Source organism: Gopherus evgoodei, chromosome 4 (assembly GCF_007399415.2).
Source record: "Gopherus evgoodei ecotype Sinaloan lineage chromosome 4, rGopEvg1_v1.p, whole genome shotgun sequence".
In the NCBI taxonomy this organism is placed as follows: Eukaryota; Metazoa; Chordata; order Testudines; family Testudinidae; genus Gopherus; species Gopherus evgoodei.
The window spans coordinates 22331937-22346780 of NC_044325.1; the positions used below are offsets into that span (position 1 = coordinate 22331937).

Below are 14844 nucleotides of genomic sequence, written 5' to 3' on the forward strand. Positions count from 1 at the left end.
GTACTGTGTTAAATATAAACTACTACAAATAAAGGGAAAAGCTGCATTTTTCTTCTGCATAGTAAAGTTTCAAAGCTGTATTAAGTCAATGTTCAGTTGTGAACTTTTGAAAGAACAACCACAATGTTTTGTTCAGAATTACAAACATTTCAGAGGTAGGGACAACCTCTATTCCTGAGGTGTCTGTAACTCTGAGGTTCTACTGTAACCTTAATTCTAAAAGACAGCACTGGCTATAGTTAAAACAACAATTTTTTAAAATTTAGATAGCAGCAGGAAATGGAAGAGAAAAGGTTCACCCACTAAGTATCACAGATGAGACATTAGCCAGATTCCTAGATTCTTCAAAACCTGAAAAGAGTGCATTTGTATCATTTTAATAGTCGGGCATATATCTGAAGACACTGGCAGCAAGCCATTCTTTAAAAATAAAGTAGGTAGAAAAATAAGCTGTAGTAATACTTTTCATGACCGCTTTTTTAAATATCTAAATCCATTTCCAAAACTCAGTGGTACAAAATAAAAGATTCTAGTCATCTTATTTTTTCCCTAAAAGGAAAAAAAAACCACCCTTTTACTTAAATTGCTAGAGATATAGTATTATGCTGAATTTACTCCATTTCATTTCAGACCAAAAACATTTTATCTTTCTCTCCTTACTTCAGTCTTATGGGTATGACACAAGAAATGAGGAAATTCAACACCAGCTGTTAATATAAACATTAAGCTAAATTCTACTCTGTTTCACTGATGTAAATGCAGAGCAATTTGCTGCAGTCTGTGAAGTTACTCTTGATTTACAGCAATGTAAAAGAGCAAAATTTGACCCATTCATTGCTATCATGCCAGCAGTATACAAGGAAGTAAAATAAAAGTCCAATGCTAGTTAATGCTCTGGATGCATATAATACCAGCATCAATAGGAAGCAGACTCAGAATGTCATTCATTGCTAGACTAGATTTCCTGGCTTGTTTCAGTTAATCACTGCAGGCGTGTTCCCTGTTAGGCCACACAAGGTTAATCTAGAACTAATTATTTAGGATTGCTGGAATATAGCCTGATTTAGGATTGCCCCAAAGCATGTTACATCATACTAGCCTCGGCCTTAATTGTCAACGCTTGTAACATTTTTATTCAAATTGTCATTTCTGGTCACTTGCATTGTGCTTCTAAATAAATTCACTTATTTCAAGGAGTAACCAGATTAATCCAGAGCAATGTCTTTTCTTTTATTAAAAGTCACAGGTACAGTAGTTAGTTGTTATTAGAAAGGTCAAAATGTACTACTTTGTCTATAATAATATAGCCACTAAAACAGATCAGTGGAGAACTTGCCACAAACTATCCTTGAGTGAAACATTTCTGGTGTACCAGAGCTAAGTGTATTCATTTATTAGATGTACATAAATACTTAAAAGTGCCCATCTCTTTTCTTTCTAGGCAGCTTTGACATTACTTAAAATTCTGAGTGATAGGCAGGGCCGGCTCCAGCTCAGCAAGCAGGTGCTTGGAGTGGTCAAGGGGAAGGGGCAGCATGTTGGCCTCTTAGGTGGCAATTTGGCGGCAGGTCCCTCGGTCCCTCTCAGAGGGAAGGACCTGCCACCGAAGAAGAAAGCAGTGCGGTGGAGCTGCCGCCGATTGCAGCTTTTTTTTTTTCCCACCCGCTGCTTGGGGTGGCAAAAACCCTGGAGCCTGCCCTGGTGACAGGCATGTGTAGGATCCACGGATCTTGAAAGGTGTGTTGTGGGGGGTATTGATCATCATAGCAGTGATTAGATCTCTGTGGGTTTTGCATCTGTTGTTTTGGCAAGGTTTGGTGCTACTTTGAGTTAGTGGGCAGGAGCTTGCTTCTGATGACGATCTTGGTCAGGTTGGCGGGAGGGAAGGGATTGTCTGAAGGCCGGAAAAGGGGGTTTGGAAAGGATTTATTTCAGGCTGTAGTCCTCATCGAGTATAAGTATGGGTATATGAGTATGGGTTGTAATTGTTTAATAATACCCTGTATGGGTTCTGGTGTGGTGGTAATAAATAGGGATCTACAGTCGGAAATTCTTCCCCTCTGTATTGAAGCAAGTTCTCTCAGGATATTTGGGTGGCCTATTCCATGATATGATCTATTTCTTTGGTGGAGTGTCTTTGTTAGATGAAGGCGGTTTTAAGTGTGTATCCCAAACTTTCTCCTCTGAGAATATTCTGTGGTATGTGAGTGCCTGGCTGTAGAGAACAGATTTCTTGGTGTGTTTGGGATGGTTACTGGATCTGCGAAGATAGGTGATCCGTGTATTTCTTGCATGGTTGTCTGTAGCACTGTTGAAGCTGACTGTGGTGTTCAGGAAGGTGATGCTGGTGTGGGAATATTCTAGAGAAAGTTTGATGGATGGGTGGGGTTGTTGAAGCTGTAGTAGAAAATGAGAAATGTAGGTCATCTGTCCAGAAGATGAAAATATCGTCAGTGTACTTCAGGTATATAATTGATTTCATAGTGCATTTGTCCAGAAATACTTCCTCAAGGGGGCCCAGGAATAGGTTGGCATATTGGGAAGCCATCTTAGTACTCATAGCTGTTCCCATGGTTTGGATAAAGTGTAAAAAACTGTTATAGCTGAGGATGAAACAGATGCAGTTATTGTGAGGGATGTTGGTGTATAAGGAGGTGACATCCATGGTGGCAAGGATGGTGTTCTGAGGGAGGTTTGTTAATGTTGAGGACTTTGTGGAGGAAGTTGGTTGTCTCCTGGAGGACGCTGGCTCCTTGTGTGATGAGTGGCATGAGGATGGTTCCTGTGAGTCCTGATATTCATTCAGTAAGAGTGCCATGGCCAGGCACGATGGGTCCCTTGTTTGTGCATCTGAGAAAGCATGGAGAAGGTTCTTGGTGTGGGACTATGTGTGATGACGTTGTAGAGTTTCTTCTGGAGTTGTCCGGGGAAAAGATTTGACGATATCCTTAAATTCCTGGGTGAACTGTGGTGTGGAATCTTCAAACTCTTCATAATAGGTGGAGTCAGAGCTGTTGGTTGGCCTCATTGATATAGTCATCATGGTTGAGAACTACAATGACCCTCTGTCAATAACCTAGTCCCAGATTTGGACCTTAGCGTCCAAAACATGGGGGTTAGCATGAAAACCTCCAAGCTTAGTTACCAGCTTGGACCTGGTACTGCTGCCACTACCCCAAAAATTAGAGTGTTTTGGGGCACTCTGGTCCCCCCAAAAACCTTCCCTGGGGACCCCAAGACCCAAATCCCTTGAGTCTCACAACAAAGGGAAATAAACCTTTTCCCTTCCCCCCCGCTCCAGGTGCTCCTGGAGAGATACACAGAAGCAACCTCCGTGAATCTAAGCAGAGGGAGTCCACCCTCTCTAATTCCAGTCCTGGAAACAAAAGCACTTCCCTCTTCACCCAGAGGGAATGCAAAGTCAGGCTAGTACATCTAAACACACACAGATTTCCTCCTGACTTCTTCCTCCCACCAATTCCCTGGTGAGCTGCAGACTCAATTCCCTGGAGTTCCTCACTAAAGAAAAACTCCAACAGGTCTTAAAAGAAAGCTTTATATAAAAAAGAAAGAAAAATACATACAAATGGTCTCTCTGTATTAAGGTGACAAATACAGGGTCAATTGCTTAAAAGAAATATGAATAAACAGCCTTATTAAAAAAGAATACAATTCAAAGCACTCCAGCAACTATAGACATGTAAATACAAAACAAATACAAAACAAAAAACCAACTTTGTACTCACAACTTGGAAACAGAAGATTAGAAAAGCAGGAAATAGAAAAATCCTCTTCATAGCTGAGAGAGATTCAGGCAGACAGAAGAACCAAGAACAAAGGACTCACACACAAAAAACCCTCCACCCAGAGTTGAAAAAATCCTATTTCCTGATTGGTCCTCTGGTCAGGTGCTTCAGGTTACTTTTTTTTTCAGGTGAAAGAGACATTAACCCTTAGCTATCTGTTTATGACACCCTCTTTGTCTGTTGATTTGAGCTGTGACCCACTAACTCAATTTTTTTGTTAATGGCTCACATCATCCTGAATAGTCTTTTAGAATGTGTGTTAACTACTTACTAAACAATCTGTTCCACCTTGTATTTAGCTGTGACATAGATCAGGGAAAGGTACTCTCAGAGGAAGAACTCAGAGACAAACTTTCCAATGATACATTCACCAACAGAATGGTCCAGTAAGAGAGATAAAAATTTTATTAAAGCTAATGTTAAAAAAGTTATATAATACATAGTTTGGGAAAAGAGTGTCTATACATCTGGGTATAGTGCTTAGATTATCCACAAAGTTAGTTTTTAAAAGTCATATGATACATAGAGCGCATAATCAGCAATAATCCAAATTTAGGTGAATAGATTTAACAATACCGTTTAGGTATTAGAATCAGAACACTCAGATACATCACTCATGAAAAATTGTACAGAGATTTGGTTGTGGAACGCGAAATATATCAATGAGTGGAGATTGTCCCTCAGTAATTGAGAATACGGTTGGTTGCCCATTTAGAAAATACAATCCATGAGGAAAGTATGTTACTTTTCTGACTGTGCATCTCATTGGCACTCTAGCTCATCCCTGCTGGTACTGTCGATGTCCAGTGATGTCCCTCGATCACCTGATGGCGTCAGATGTCATGAGTTGCCGCATCAGCTGAGTGTAGTGTTGACCGATTATGCATTCTCTCAGCACTTGCTTGTTACTGAGGTTCCATGCGCCTAAGGCTCTGACGGTCAGCGCATGTGTCTGGACCTAGTAACCCTTAGCTCTGAAGGTTTCGGCCAGAGGGGCGTACTTCTCTAACTTTTGAGCTCGGGCATTGTGAAAGGCCAGGGTCCTGTTCTCGAAGAGCACTGTGATATCCACCATGATGATTTTCTTCTGGTCCCTGTTGGTGATGATGATGCCCGATTGCAGTTGGCTATCAGTTCCGGGGATAGTGGAGTTTACGGCAACCGAGATGTTGGTACGCTTGCCCATCCTTGAAGAAGATCATAGGTTCACCCTGGATCTGAAAAGATGTTGTCTGGACCAAATCCCTTCTACTTCCATCGATATGCAGGGATGCATACTTCCCGGCATTGAAGTGGAGTCCCATCCAGTTGGCAGCCTCGCTGGTCATGTCAAGCATTTGTTGGAGACTCTCGGGGTTGTTTGCAATCAGGACTGTCTGTGTAAGCCAGGATATTTACTCTGTTGTCATATAGATAGAAACCGCCTAGACTGCTGGAGATCACTCGAATGAGCGGCTCCGTGGCTAAGTTGAAAACGATGGGGCTCAGGGGGCAGCCTTGCTTCACACTGCTATGGATAGGAATTTTGGGTGTCTCTCCTTCCGTGCAGTGGATGGTGGTGGTGAAAACTTCATACAGTTCCTGGACCTGCTGGAGAAAGTTTTCAGGCATCCTGAGCTCTCGCAGCATGGCAAAAGTGTGCTGATGGGTCATCGATCCAAAAGCATTAGCCAGGTCGAGCCATGCTATGGCACATTGCCTCTGTGCCCTCCTGGCCATGTGGATGCCTCACCCCACCTTGTCTCTCTAATATCCTGGGACCAACACAGCTACAACAACTCTGCAGTTCCAACCCTAAGACTATCATTGTACAAACTAGAATCTGGACTTGTGGGGTTCAGAGTTTCTGCAGTATCAAGGGCTTGTGCAATAGTGCCTTATGCATCTGGAAATACCAGTTTCCTGCGTTCAGGGGTTAAATATACACACACATCACATTCCCTGGCCCACAAATTTGAAACAGAATGACAGATCAAATTTTAGCTGCATGTGAAAAAGAGTCATGCCTAAAAGGCTGCCAAATATCATGCAAGACTGGGAATGGGAAATGTTAACCAAAAATATGGCACAACAACATTGTGCACTCCTTTTATGCATCTGCTCTTGAGAGTCAAGGGACAAGCAGGTTTACAAAATGATTCAATGGAGGCAGACAGAATAAATGCCTCAAAAAGAAAGGCAGCTATATACACTAATAAAAATTATATATTTCCCCTAAAGTACAGGAAAGTAATCAAATCGCAGGAAATTGTTAATAATGCTGCCTGCGGTAATAAAAATATTAAAGATTATAAAATATATTTAACCAGTATGATAATGAACATTCAGTATAAAATATAACAACTCCCCTTTTGCATCGCAAGCAACAGCCTAGCATTTATAATGTTTAAAGCACACTTTATAAGCAAAACAAAAAACACACCAATAACCCATTCTGAGGGTTAAAAATCAGCTGCATGAAAAGCAGTGGAACATAGGGCACAGATCACCATTGGCATCAAACCACCCATTGTACATTCCATTGCAGCTGACCTTCGTGTGCTGTTTCAGTACTGCACATAGCACATACATAGCGCGAGAAGGGTCAACTATGTGGATTATGTAGCTTGGTGAATGCTCCCATTTTATCCCACATAATACCAGTTTAACCCGTACCAGTTTGTTTTCTTTTTCAACCCGTGTAAGTTCTACCAATGCTCAAGTTATTTTAGAAGAATGTAGGGTTTATATTTGAGGTTTGTCAGACAAGCTGTTCTGTAGACATCTTCGAGTTTCAACTCCCCCTACACCTAATCCTACTGTATTTAAAAAAAACTGAAGTATTTTATCTGAAACTGGCACATTCCCAAAGACCAACTCATAATTTTAAGAGGAACCCTCCCCTCCCCCTGAAATCCACCTTGTTGTATACATTTCTGCACATGGTGCCCGTCGTACTGAGCCAATGTCACATAAGTGTCTTTTCAGTACAGAAAAACAAGAGTATTTGCTAACATTCATAAATGAAGTAGAATTATTCAAGCTGTAGGCCAGGAAGATTCTAGCAGCAACAGAACAATATATATTTTTAAAGATTAAAAGCAGAGTCTGTTGCTAGTTAAAGTGTTGTTGAGAACTGCTGTGTTAACTAAGGGGTCCAAGACCCCCTGGGGGGCCACAAGCAGGTTTCAGGGGGTCCACCAAACAGGGCCGGCATTAGATTCACTGGGCCTCAGGGCAAAAAGCCAAAGTCCAGCCACCCCGAGCCACACCATCCAGGCCTGAAGGTTAAGCCTGAGCAGCTTAGCTTCGCGGGGCATCCTGTGGCTTGGGACCCCAGGCAATTGCCCTGCTTGCTATCCCCTACTGCCAGCCCTGCTTTTTATATGCAGAAAAACAGCTGTTGTGGCACAGGTGGGCTGTGGAGTTTTTAATAGCATGTTGGGGGGGAGGGGCTCAGAAAGAAAAAGGTTGACAACCCCTGAGTTAATATACTAAAATCCCTTATTAAAAACTATTACCTGATTCACACACTATGGATCCTGGCTTCAATTCCAGCATCATGGTGATTAAAGAGATGTCAGTTGAATAAAGAATTTGTGTTCTGTGAGGAAGATTCATTGTCCACAACTCTGGGGTTGGATGAAGAATAAACACCCAACCTCCTTTACTGCAGGTCACCTTTGAGCCGTACCTTTTGCCTATGAGATCAGTGGAATGTCTAATGACCCCATACTTAGTCTGAGTTTTACTGCCATGTTGGACTTTCACAGGAAACATTGATTCATGGCCCAAGAACACGATTGCTGTGTCTCCATCTTTTATTGTATCTCCGTATTGAACAAAACTCATTGTGATAATCTTTTAGTTGGCGGGATATTTTCACCTAAAGGAGAAGAAACATACAAGAGAGTTTTATACCTTTAGACCACGATGGAGTTTTATATGGAATTATGAGTGATAAAAGTAAGAATGTGTCATAATTTATATCTAAAGCTTGAAGAAACTATACACAAGATGGCTACTAAACTTAATGTAGTTCAAGAAACATTTAGAAGTCTAACAAAAGACACTGAACCAAATCCTTGTCCCACAAAAAGCTCTCACTGGACTTCAGTGTGACCAACATTTGTCCCTTTGTACACTAAGCTGCACTTATAATTTAAAACAAGTTCAAGCAAACAAATTCTTTCTTCAGCTTGTTCCACATTGTTACAGAGATAGCTACCAGGAGATATGAACTGTAGCTGTCTATTAAACCCCACTGCACAAGTTCTCAAGCATGCCTGTTAAGTCATAAATCGCCAGAGAGAGAGAAAGAGAACCTAAGACAATAAACATTCTATCCAGAGCAAGAGTCACCCCTAGAACTGGGCAAGCTTAACTACTATCCAATTGGTTTAAAAAAAAAGAAAAAAGAAAAAAGAGAGAGACTAAATGGAGTGAGGGATTCCCCTGGCATGAAGATTTCAGGTCAGGTCATCCAAGAGCTTTAATGCGATCCCTTTAAACAATTAAACATTTACAAATATTTATCTTTAAATAGTTTTCCATTAACTTAAAAGCCAGAGCAGAAGAGTAAAGCTTTGTGGGGCTGTTAACTGTCAGCTACCAAATATCAATTAGTTGTGGGATTTTAGCTGATGTGGTAATTTGGATATACTTTTTATCCAAAATATCGGGTTATTTACTGTTGGGTTTTGAAGTAGTCAATTCTCAAGTTGCTGTGCATGTACTGTAGATGCAGTTTTTCTCCCATTGTCTTTGTTGAGTGACTAACTACTTAACTTAATAAAGCTAGAATAACCTGAGCTATGAAATGGAAAAAAAAATTATATTCCTATAAATCAAATCATTCCTGCCTTCGAGAAGTTCTTTCCCACACAGACTTTGCATCTCCAGCCGCAGACTGGGGAGAAGCAGTTGTTTACACATTACTGTAGGGTTAAATTGTGCAATACAAATTAGAGACTCCCCTTTATAAAGGCAGAAATCTGATGCATTAATCGGAACAAAGAGAAGTAAGACATAACATTTATGGTGCATAGTCCTTCATGTGGGTTTGAAACACAGCATTCTTTTTAAAACACTCCTATAAAATATACAGGCCACTAGATCCAGTATTTGGCTATCAACTATACCTTTGATTATAATAATCCTCCTTGGCCTGTATGCAGAGGAAATCTTTGACTCCTGAACAGAGCCCTAGAGAAAGAACTGCTGTATTTACTTACTTTTTATAAATACAATAACTCAGCTACTAGGATCTAGAGGCAAATTAGCCAAGTGCAGAAAACCTAATGGTTACTTTGAGGCTGCTTTAGAGTTAATTAACTTGATTCTCTATTTACTAGGCTTAAAATTAGAAGCACAATAAAAGAGGCAAGGAGGGAAGGCAGGAAGATGCTCTAGGGATTAGAAAGCAGCAGCATTAACAGGTGAAGGGTCCAGCTAGTGACGACAGCCTAGTGACATGCTTCGAGGCAGCTAGGGCTAAGCTAACATTGGCCACTCAAGGGGAGGGGGCGGGGGAAACACGTGGGTGGGGTGAGCAAGGGGACAGATGACCCAGAGCCGGGTTCAGAGTCTTCCAATCCTTCCCCCCATCTCCCAGGCTCCTCGCCTCCCGCAGGGTGTTCGCCCCTCCAGGTGCCAGTCTCCCAGCCCAAGCCAGTGGGTGCGTGTGGGTAACACCCACCTCCCCCAGCAGCAGCCACACCCGGTGCCTTTACCTGCCTGGGTTTCCCCCTCCGGGTGGGGACATTAAGGGAGCCACAGGACCCGGCTCGGCTCACCCACGTGGTGCTCAAACCACCGCTTCCTCCTTCCGCCCTGGTCGCAGGCTGCTGACGCTCCGTTTCCCTCCCCCTTAACCCCCTGCGCCGGAGCGAACTGGCACCTGCCAGCCCAGCAACCCCGCCCGGAGCAGAGTCAGTGCGGGGAGTCCGGCTCCCAGCTACCTCCCCGGGCAACGCTGCAATTCCGTGCCCTTCTCCCAGCCCGGGGGAGGCACGTGGGGACCCGGCTACCGGGGCTAGCCCAGCCGCAGGGAGCACCGAGTCCCCCCCAGCTGCTGACCGGAAGGGGAGAAACTCCCATCCTGGAGCCCCTGCAAGGCTCATTTTTAAAGCTCTTTTATCAGCTGGAGGGTTTCTGCTGCGGGCTTGTCCCGGGGAGGAGCAGTCCTCAGCAGTGCTTAAATTGCGGGCGGGAGGGCTGAGCCCCGCGCCCGTAGACTTAGCAGTTCATAGCCCCTGCACCGCTGGGTTTGCCATGCAAGTTATGGAAGTAAAAAAATTGCTTGAGCCCTGGCACCTCTTTCATTACAAATTAAGCCCTGGTCCTAGGAGTCTCACTCACATCAGAGCCTGAGCTGTCAATGCAGGGGGTCTCTCCCTTCTGTAGCCCCCCCAACCAAGAGCCACAGGGATGTGGCCCAAGAACTCACCGAGTTGGCTGTGTGTTCGGGTCTCATCTACCCACTCTTGCTCAGCTGGAGGAAGAGGGCACGGGCTCATTCTGGATTCATTCAAAGGGCGTATTTAATAGTATCTCCCTGTGCTGATGAAGGACGTTGCATTGTGTTTCAATGAGACTTTAGAGGACATTGAAGTAGTCTGGGTCCAAAATGTAGTGGGTGTGTTAAAACAACAGGTTTTACTAAACTTGCTAATAATAGAATTTTTTCATTAAATTAAAAAACACAGGTTTTTGCAGCATTTTGCTAGTGCATGAAAGTGAATTTGCCTGGTCTGTTTTCATTCTGCTTGGACCATGAAATGCAACAGGACCCTGATCCTGCACTGAGGTTTGTGTAGGAAGCTTCCTGCACCCACACAGAGCCTCAGTGACTTATTCTTCCCATATTAATAACAATACTTACCAACTTTGCTGTTGACTTCAATGGCGTCAAGATTTCACACTAAGTATCAAGGAAAATAGGCTGAATTCAGAAATAAGTTCTCTAGCATACATTGCTATTATACAAAGGATCTAATTCTGGAAAAGCTGAAGACAATTAGCCATTACATACAGCTTTTGTAGGCTATAGGGAAAAAAGACATTAATTCAAGATAAATAGAATCAGTGTTCTAAAGACACAGAGTGATAAACTAACCATCACCTAAGTTCCATGTTAAAGGTTTAAGTAGTGTGTAGACCAATGATCTCCAAACTGTGGGGTGTGTGCCCCTAGGGGGGCATGGAGGAATGTTCAGGGAGGGAACAGCGGAATCTAGGCCAGCCCCCAGAGGGGCAGGGAGGGGGTGCCACCTAGCCCCACTTTGTCCCCTGTTCCGCACCTGCCCTACCTCCAGCGTCAGCTCTGGCCCCAGCCTTAGCTCCCGGCCCCAATCACAGCACACAGGCCCCAGCCTTGGCCCCACTCCTGGCCCTGGCTCCTGTCCCCAGCCCCACTCCAGGCCTCACCCATGGCTCTGGCCCTGCTCCCAGACATTGCTCCTGACTGTGGTTCCTCTGGGGGCACGGACAGGTTCCATTATGGATAAAGGGGGGCATGATGAAAAAAGTTTGGGGACCACTGGTGTAGACCTATACATGGGACTGTGGCATTGGGGACTTTCTCTGTAGAGAGGAAAGTAAGAATACTTCATTTTTTGTTTGCAAAGGAGCCCCAGAGACCTTGAATGGAAACATAAAACCAAAGGTCCATCAAGCCCAGTATCCTGTCCTCTGACAGTAGCCAATGGCAGGTGGAAGGGCACACACAAATAGAAAGCACTTGAATCATTTTGGATTTGTAGATTCTTGTCTATGCTGACAAGGCAGATAATCCTATACATTTTTCTTTATTAACTGATAACGTATAATACACGGTAGTTAAGGAAAAAATCTTTTAGGTGTCTTCTGCAATAAAATTTTGAAGCAATGAGCAGAGAATTGGACATTAAGTAAAAGGATCAAGGACTGCAGGTGGACCTGAAAACCAAAAAAATCATGATCTGTGCAAACTTGGATGGAAGTTCTATCTATTGGAAAGAATTGATGAGTCTCCATCCTGCTCCCTTTGAAATCAATGGGAGCTTTACCATTGCCTTCAGAAGGAGCGGGAGCAGTTATCTGGTTTACCTCTTGAGCCAACTATGCCTGTTCACCCTACAAATACAACTGTATTTTTAACCAGTTTGTTACACCCTCCTCTGACCTGGACATAAATGCAGTTTCTTAGATTTCTTAGATTGTGTTACCCCAGATATCCTGCAGCCTTACAACCATATGTCTGTGTGTCTGCACCTAACACATTGCCTAATCATTTTGGAGTAATGGCATTCTGGGAAAAGATGGTTGTTCAAAGAATTGATCCAGCAAGAGAACTGACAGCCTTCGGCTACCTTTAACTTCAGTGAGAGCTGTTCGTGCTAGGCAACTCACAAGAGGTGCTCAACCCTTTGCATTAATGGGCCCAAGATGAGAAGACATTGAAACAAATTGCCAATAAAGATGCTCAAAGTGATATTCAGGCAGGTATATTTAATGGTTAAGATAAATTCATCCTCCATTTGTGTGGGAAGAGAAGTTAAGTTAAACAAATGCAGCAACAGCCAAATCCTTCCAGTATATTGATCCACATACATTCTGGCTTGTTTTCAAAGTACTGTTTTATGGCAATTTATAACCCAGCTTGCCAGCTCACGAATTGGATACAAAACTGTTGGGGGTGGTTGTTCACCATCTATTGCTGTCTCCTCTTTTGTGGACATTCTTCTGAATTCTCAAGGAAATGTTTACCCTATAATTCTCCGGGCTCATCTTAGGCACACCTGGGTCATTTCAGAGGATGTGTCCACTAAGTAACACACATCTCCTTTTGCACTCAGATACAGACAAAGCTCAACATGGAAATCTCTGGGATCATTACTCCATATCTCCATCTTGGGCTGCATCACTGCAACCTACTGTATAAATCAGCAAGCATCAGGACATTAATTACTCCATGATATAAGGGAATATAATGCTGCCATTATTGCAGCTGGACAAGCAAATAAGGGCTTACCTGAAGAAAATACCGTTTTTCAGCAGATGAACTAGATATAAAGGTCTGTCACTGTCTGTTGGCATATTAACTTTAGTCTACTGCACAACACTTACAATTAAGCCACCTGGGAAGTCTGGGGATTGATGTAACAGAAAGACTATGGATCCAATTTAGATAAAACTCTCAGCAAATCTCAAAATTCCAGGTGAGCCAATGATAGCTAAGTCAGACAAGACCACTTCTGCCATATTGGCTACAAGAAATTTGCCAAATAACGATGGACAGAATGAGGGGCTATTGAGTACAGTTCATATGTATTTATTACACATGTGAATTGCACATAGTTTATTCGACTCCTACTCTCTCACCTTTTGCATGTTGCTTGTCTTCTTCAGATGAAAACTTTGTAGGGCAGGGATTGTCTCTCTCACTGTGTGTGTTAATGATGCCTGGCAGATTGAGGGCTCTGATGGAGTATAAAGTAATAATAATAGTGATATTCCTGCTTCTGGGAAAGATTGTGTCTAGTGATTAGAGCAGGGGACTTGGAATCAGGGTTTCTGGCTCTGCATTGAGTAGCTGCATGACATTGGGCAAGTGAACCTCTCTTTGCCACAATTTACTTATCTAAAAATGGGTATAATAAAGGATGGTTTCTTGCCTAAGTGTTCATTTGATGGAAAGACATCAACATATACAGAGTCCACCAATGAGACCTGTTATGTTGATGTTTTTTCCATTGTTGGTGTGGAAACAGGGAATGAAGCCAGGCAATAGGAGATTGAATGAAAGAGTTATAAAATTCTTGCTGAAAATGAAAAATAGGATTAGTTATGATGCAATGAAGATCATGTGATCTTATCCGGGAATAACCTAAAAGTGACCTTTGTAACATAATGGATGCCCAGTGGGATGCGTAAGGCTGGAATTAAAGAGAATTATCACAGCTGGAGCTGTTACCAGAGGAGAAGAGTGCATAACAATTCTGGGAAGAAATCAGAGACCACGTAAATACAATATTAAATTACTGGTGTATTATTATTTACAGTTATTATTATTAATATAGCGCCAAACATGTTCTTGGCATTTTGCACCAAATAATCCAGAATCCGAATTGTACATGACATTGGGACATCATAACTTTGACAAAATTACAGAAGTTTTACTGAGAGCATCCATAGCTAAATGTATTATTTCAAGGACTATGGGTCTGATTTTGCACTCACATTCATTTTACTGTAGTGTAACTCCATGTCTACATCTAAAATTTTGCAGCGCTGGTTGTTACAGCTGTATTAGTACAGCTGTATAGGGCCAGCGCTGCAGAGTGGCCACACTTACAGCAACCAGCGCTGCAAGTGGTGTTAGATGTGGCCACACTGCAGCGCTGTTGGGCGGCTTCAAGGGGGGTTCGGAGAACGCGAGAGCAAACCGGGAAAGGAGACCAGCTTCGCCGCGGTTTGCTCTCGCGTTCCCCGAACCACCCTGCAAACCGCAGGGAAGGAGACCTGCTTGCTTGGGGGTTCGGGGAACGAGAGAGCAAACCGGGAAAGGAGACCAGCTTCGCCGCGGTTTGCTCTCGCGTTCCCGGAACCACCCAGCAAACCTCAGGGAAGGAGACCTGCTTGCTCGGGGTTCGGGGAACGCGAGAGCAAGCCGGGGAAGGAGACCAGCTTGATTACCAGAGGCTTCCTCAGGTATGCTGGGATACCTGCTTATTCCACGGAGGTCAAGAAAAGCGCTGGTAAGTGTCTATACTTGATTACCAGCGCTGGATCACCAGCGTTGGATCCTCTACACCCGAGACAAAACGGGAGTACGGCCAGCGCTGCAAACAGGGAGTTGCAGCGCTGGTGGTGCCCTGCAGATGTGTACACCTCCTAAGTTGCAGCGCTGTAACTCCCTCACCAGCGCTGCAACTTTCTGATGTAGACAAGCTTACTGTCATCACTGCTGATTTATGCTAGTATAATTGAGATCAGAATTGTGCACTAGAAGTCTGTGCAAACTGTGAACATACCTGACTGGTACATACAGATGGGGGCTTTAGAAAGTTTGGAGGAG

General features: G+C 43.3%; 1 protein-coding gene across 3 annotated transcripts in view; it reads right to left on the reverse strand.

Annotated features, from left to right (window-relative positions):
- Positions 1-10302, reverse strand: part of TRMT61A (tRNA methyltransferase 61A) — a 31539-nt gene extending 21237 nt beyond the window's left edge. Inside the window, exons 1-2 of one of the 3 annotated variants that reach the window (XM_030558676.1) lie at positions 10234-10302; positions 7307-7671 (exon numbers count right to left, since the gene is read on the reverse strand). In XM_030558676.1, coding sequence (XP_030414536.1) covers positions 7307-7637 — 331 coding nt within the window. In that variant the 5' untranslated portion in view covers positions 7638-7671; positions 10234-10302. Of the gene's footprint in view, positions 1-7306; positions 7672-9517; positions 9614-10233 lie in introns of those variants that run through there. The other 2 variants (XM_030558675.1, XM_030558674.1) reach the window with 2 other exon arrangements.
- Positions 10303-14844: the final 4542 nt, after the last annotated feature.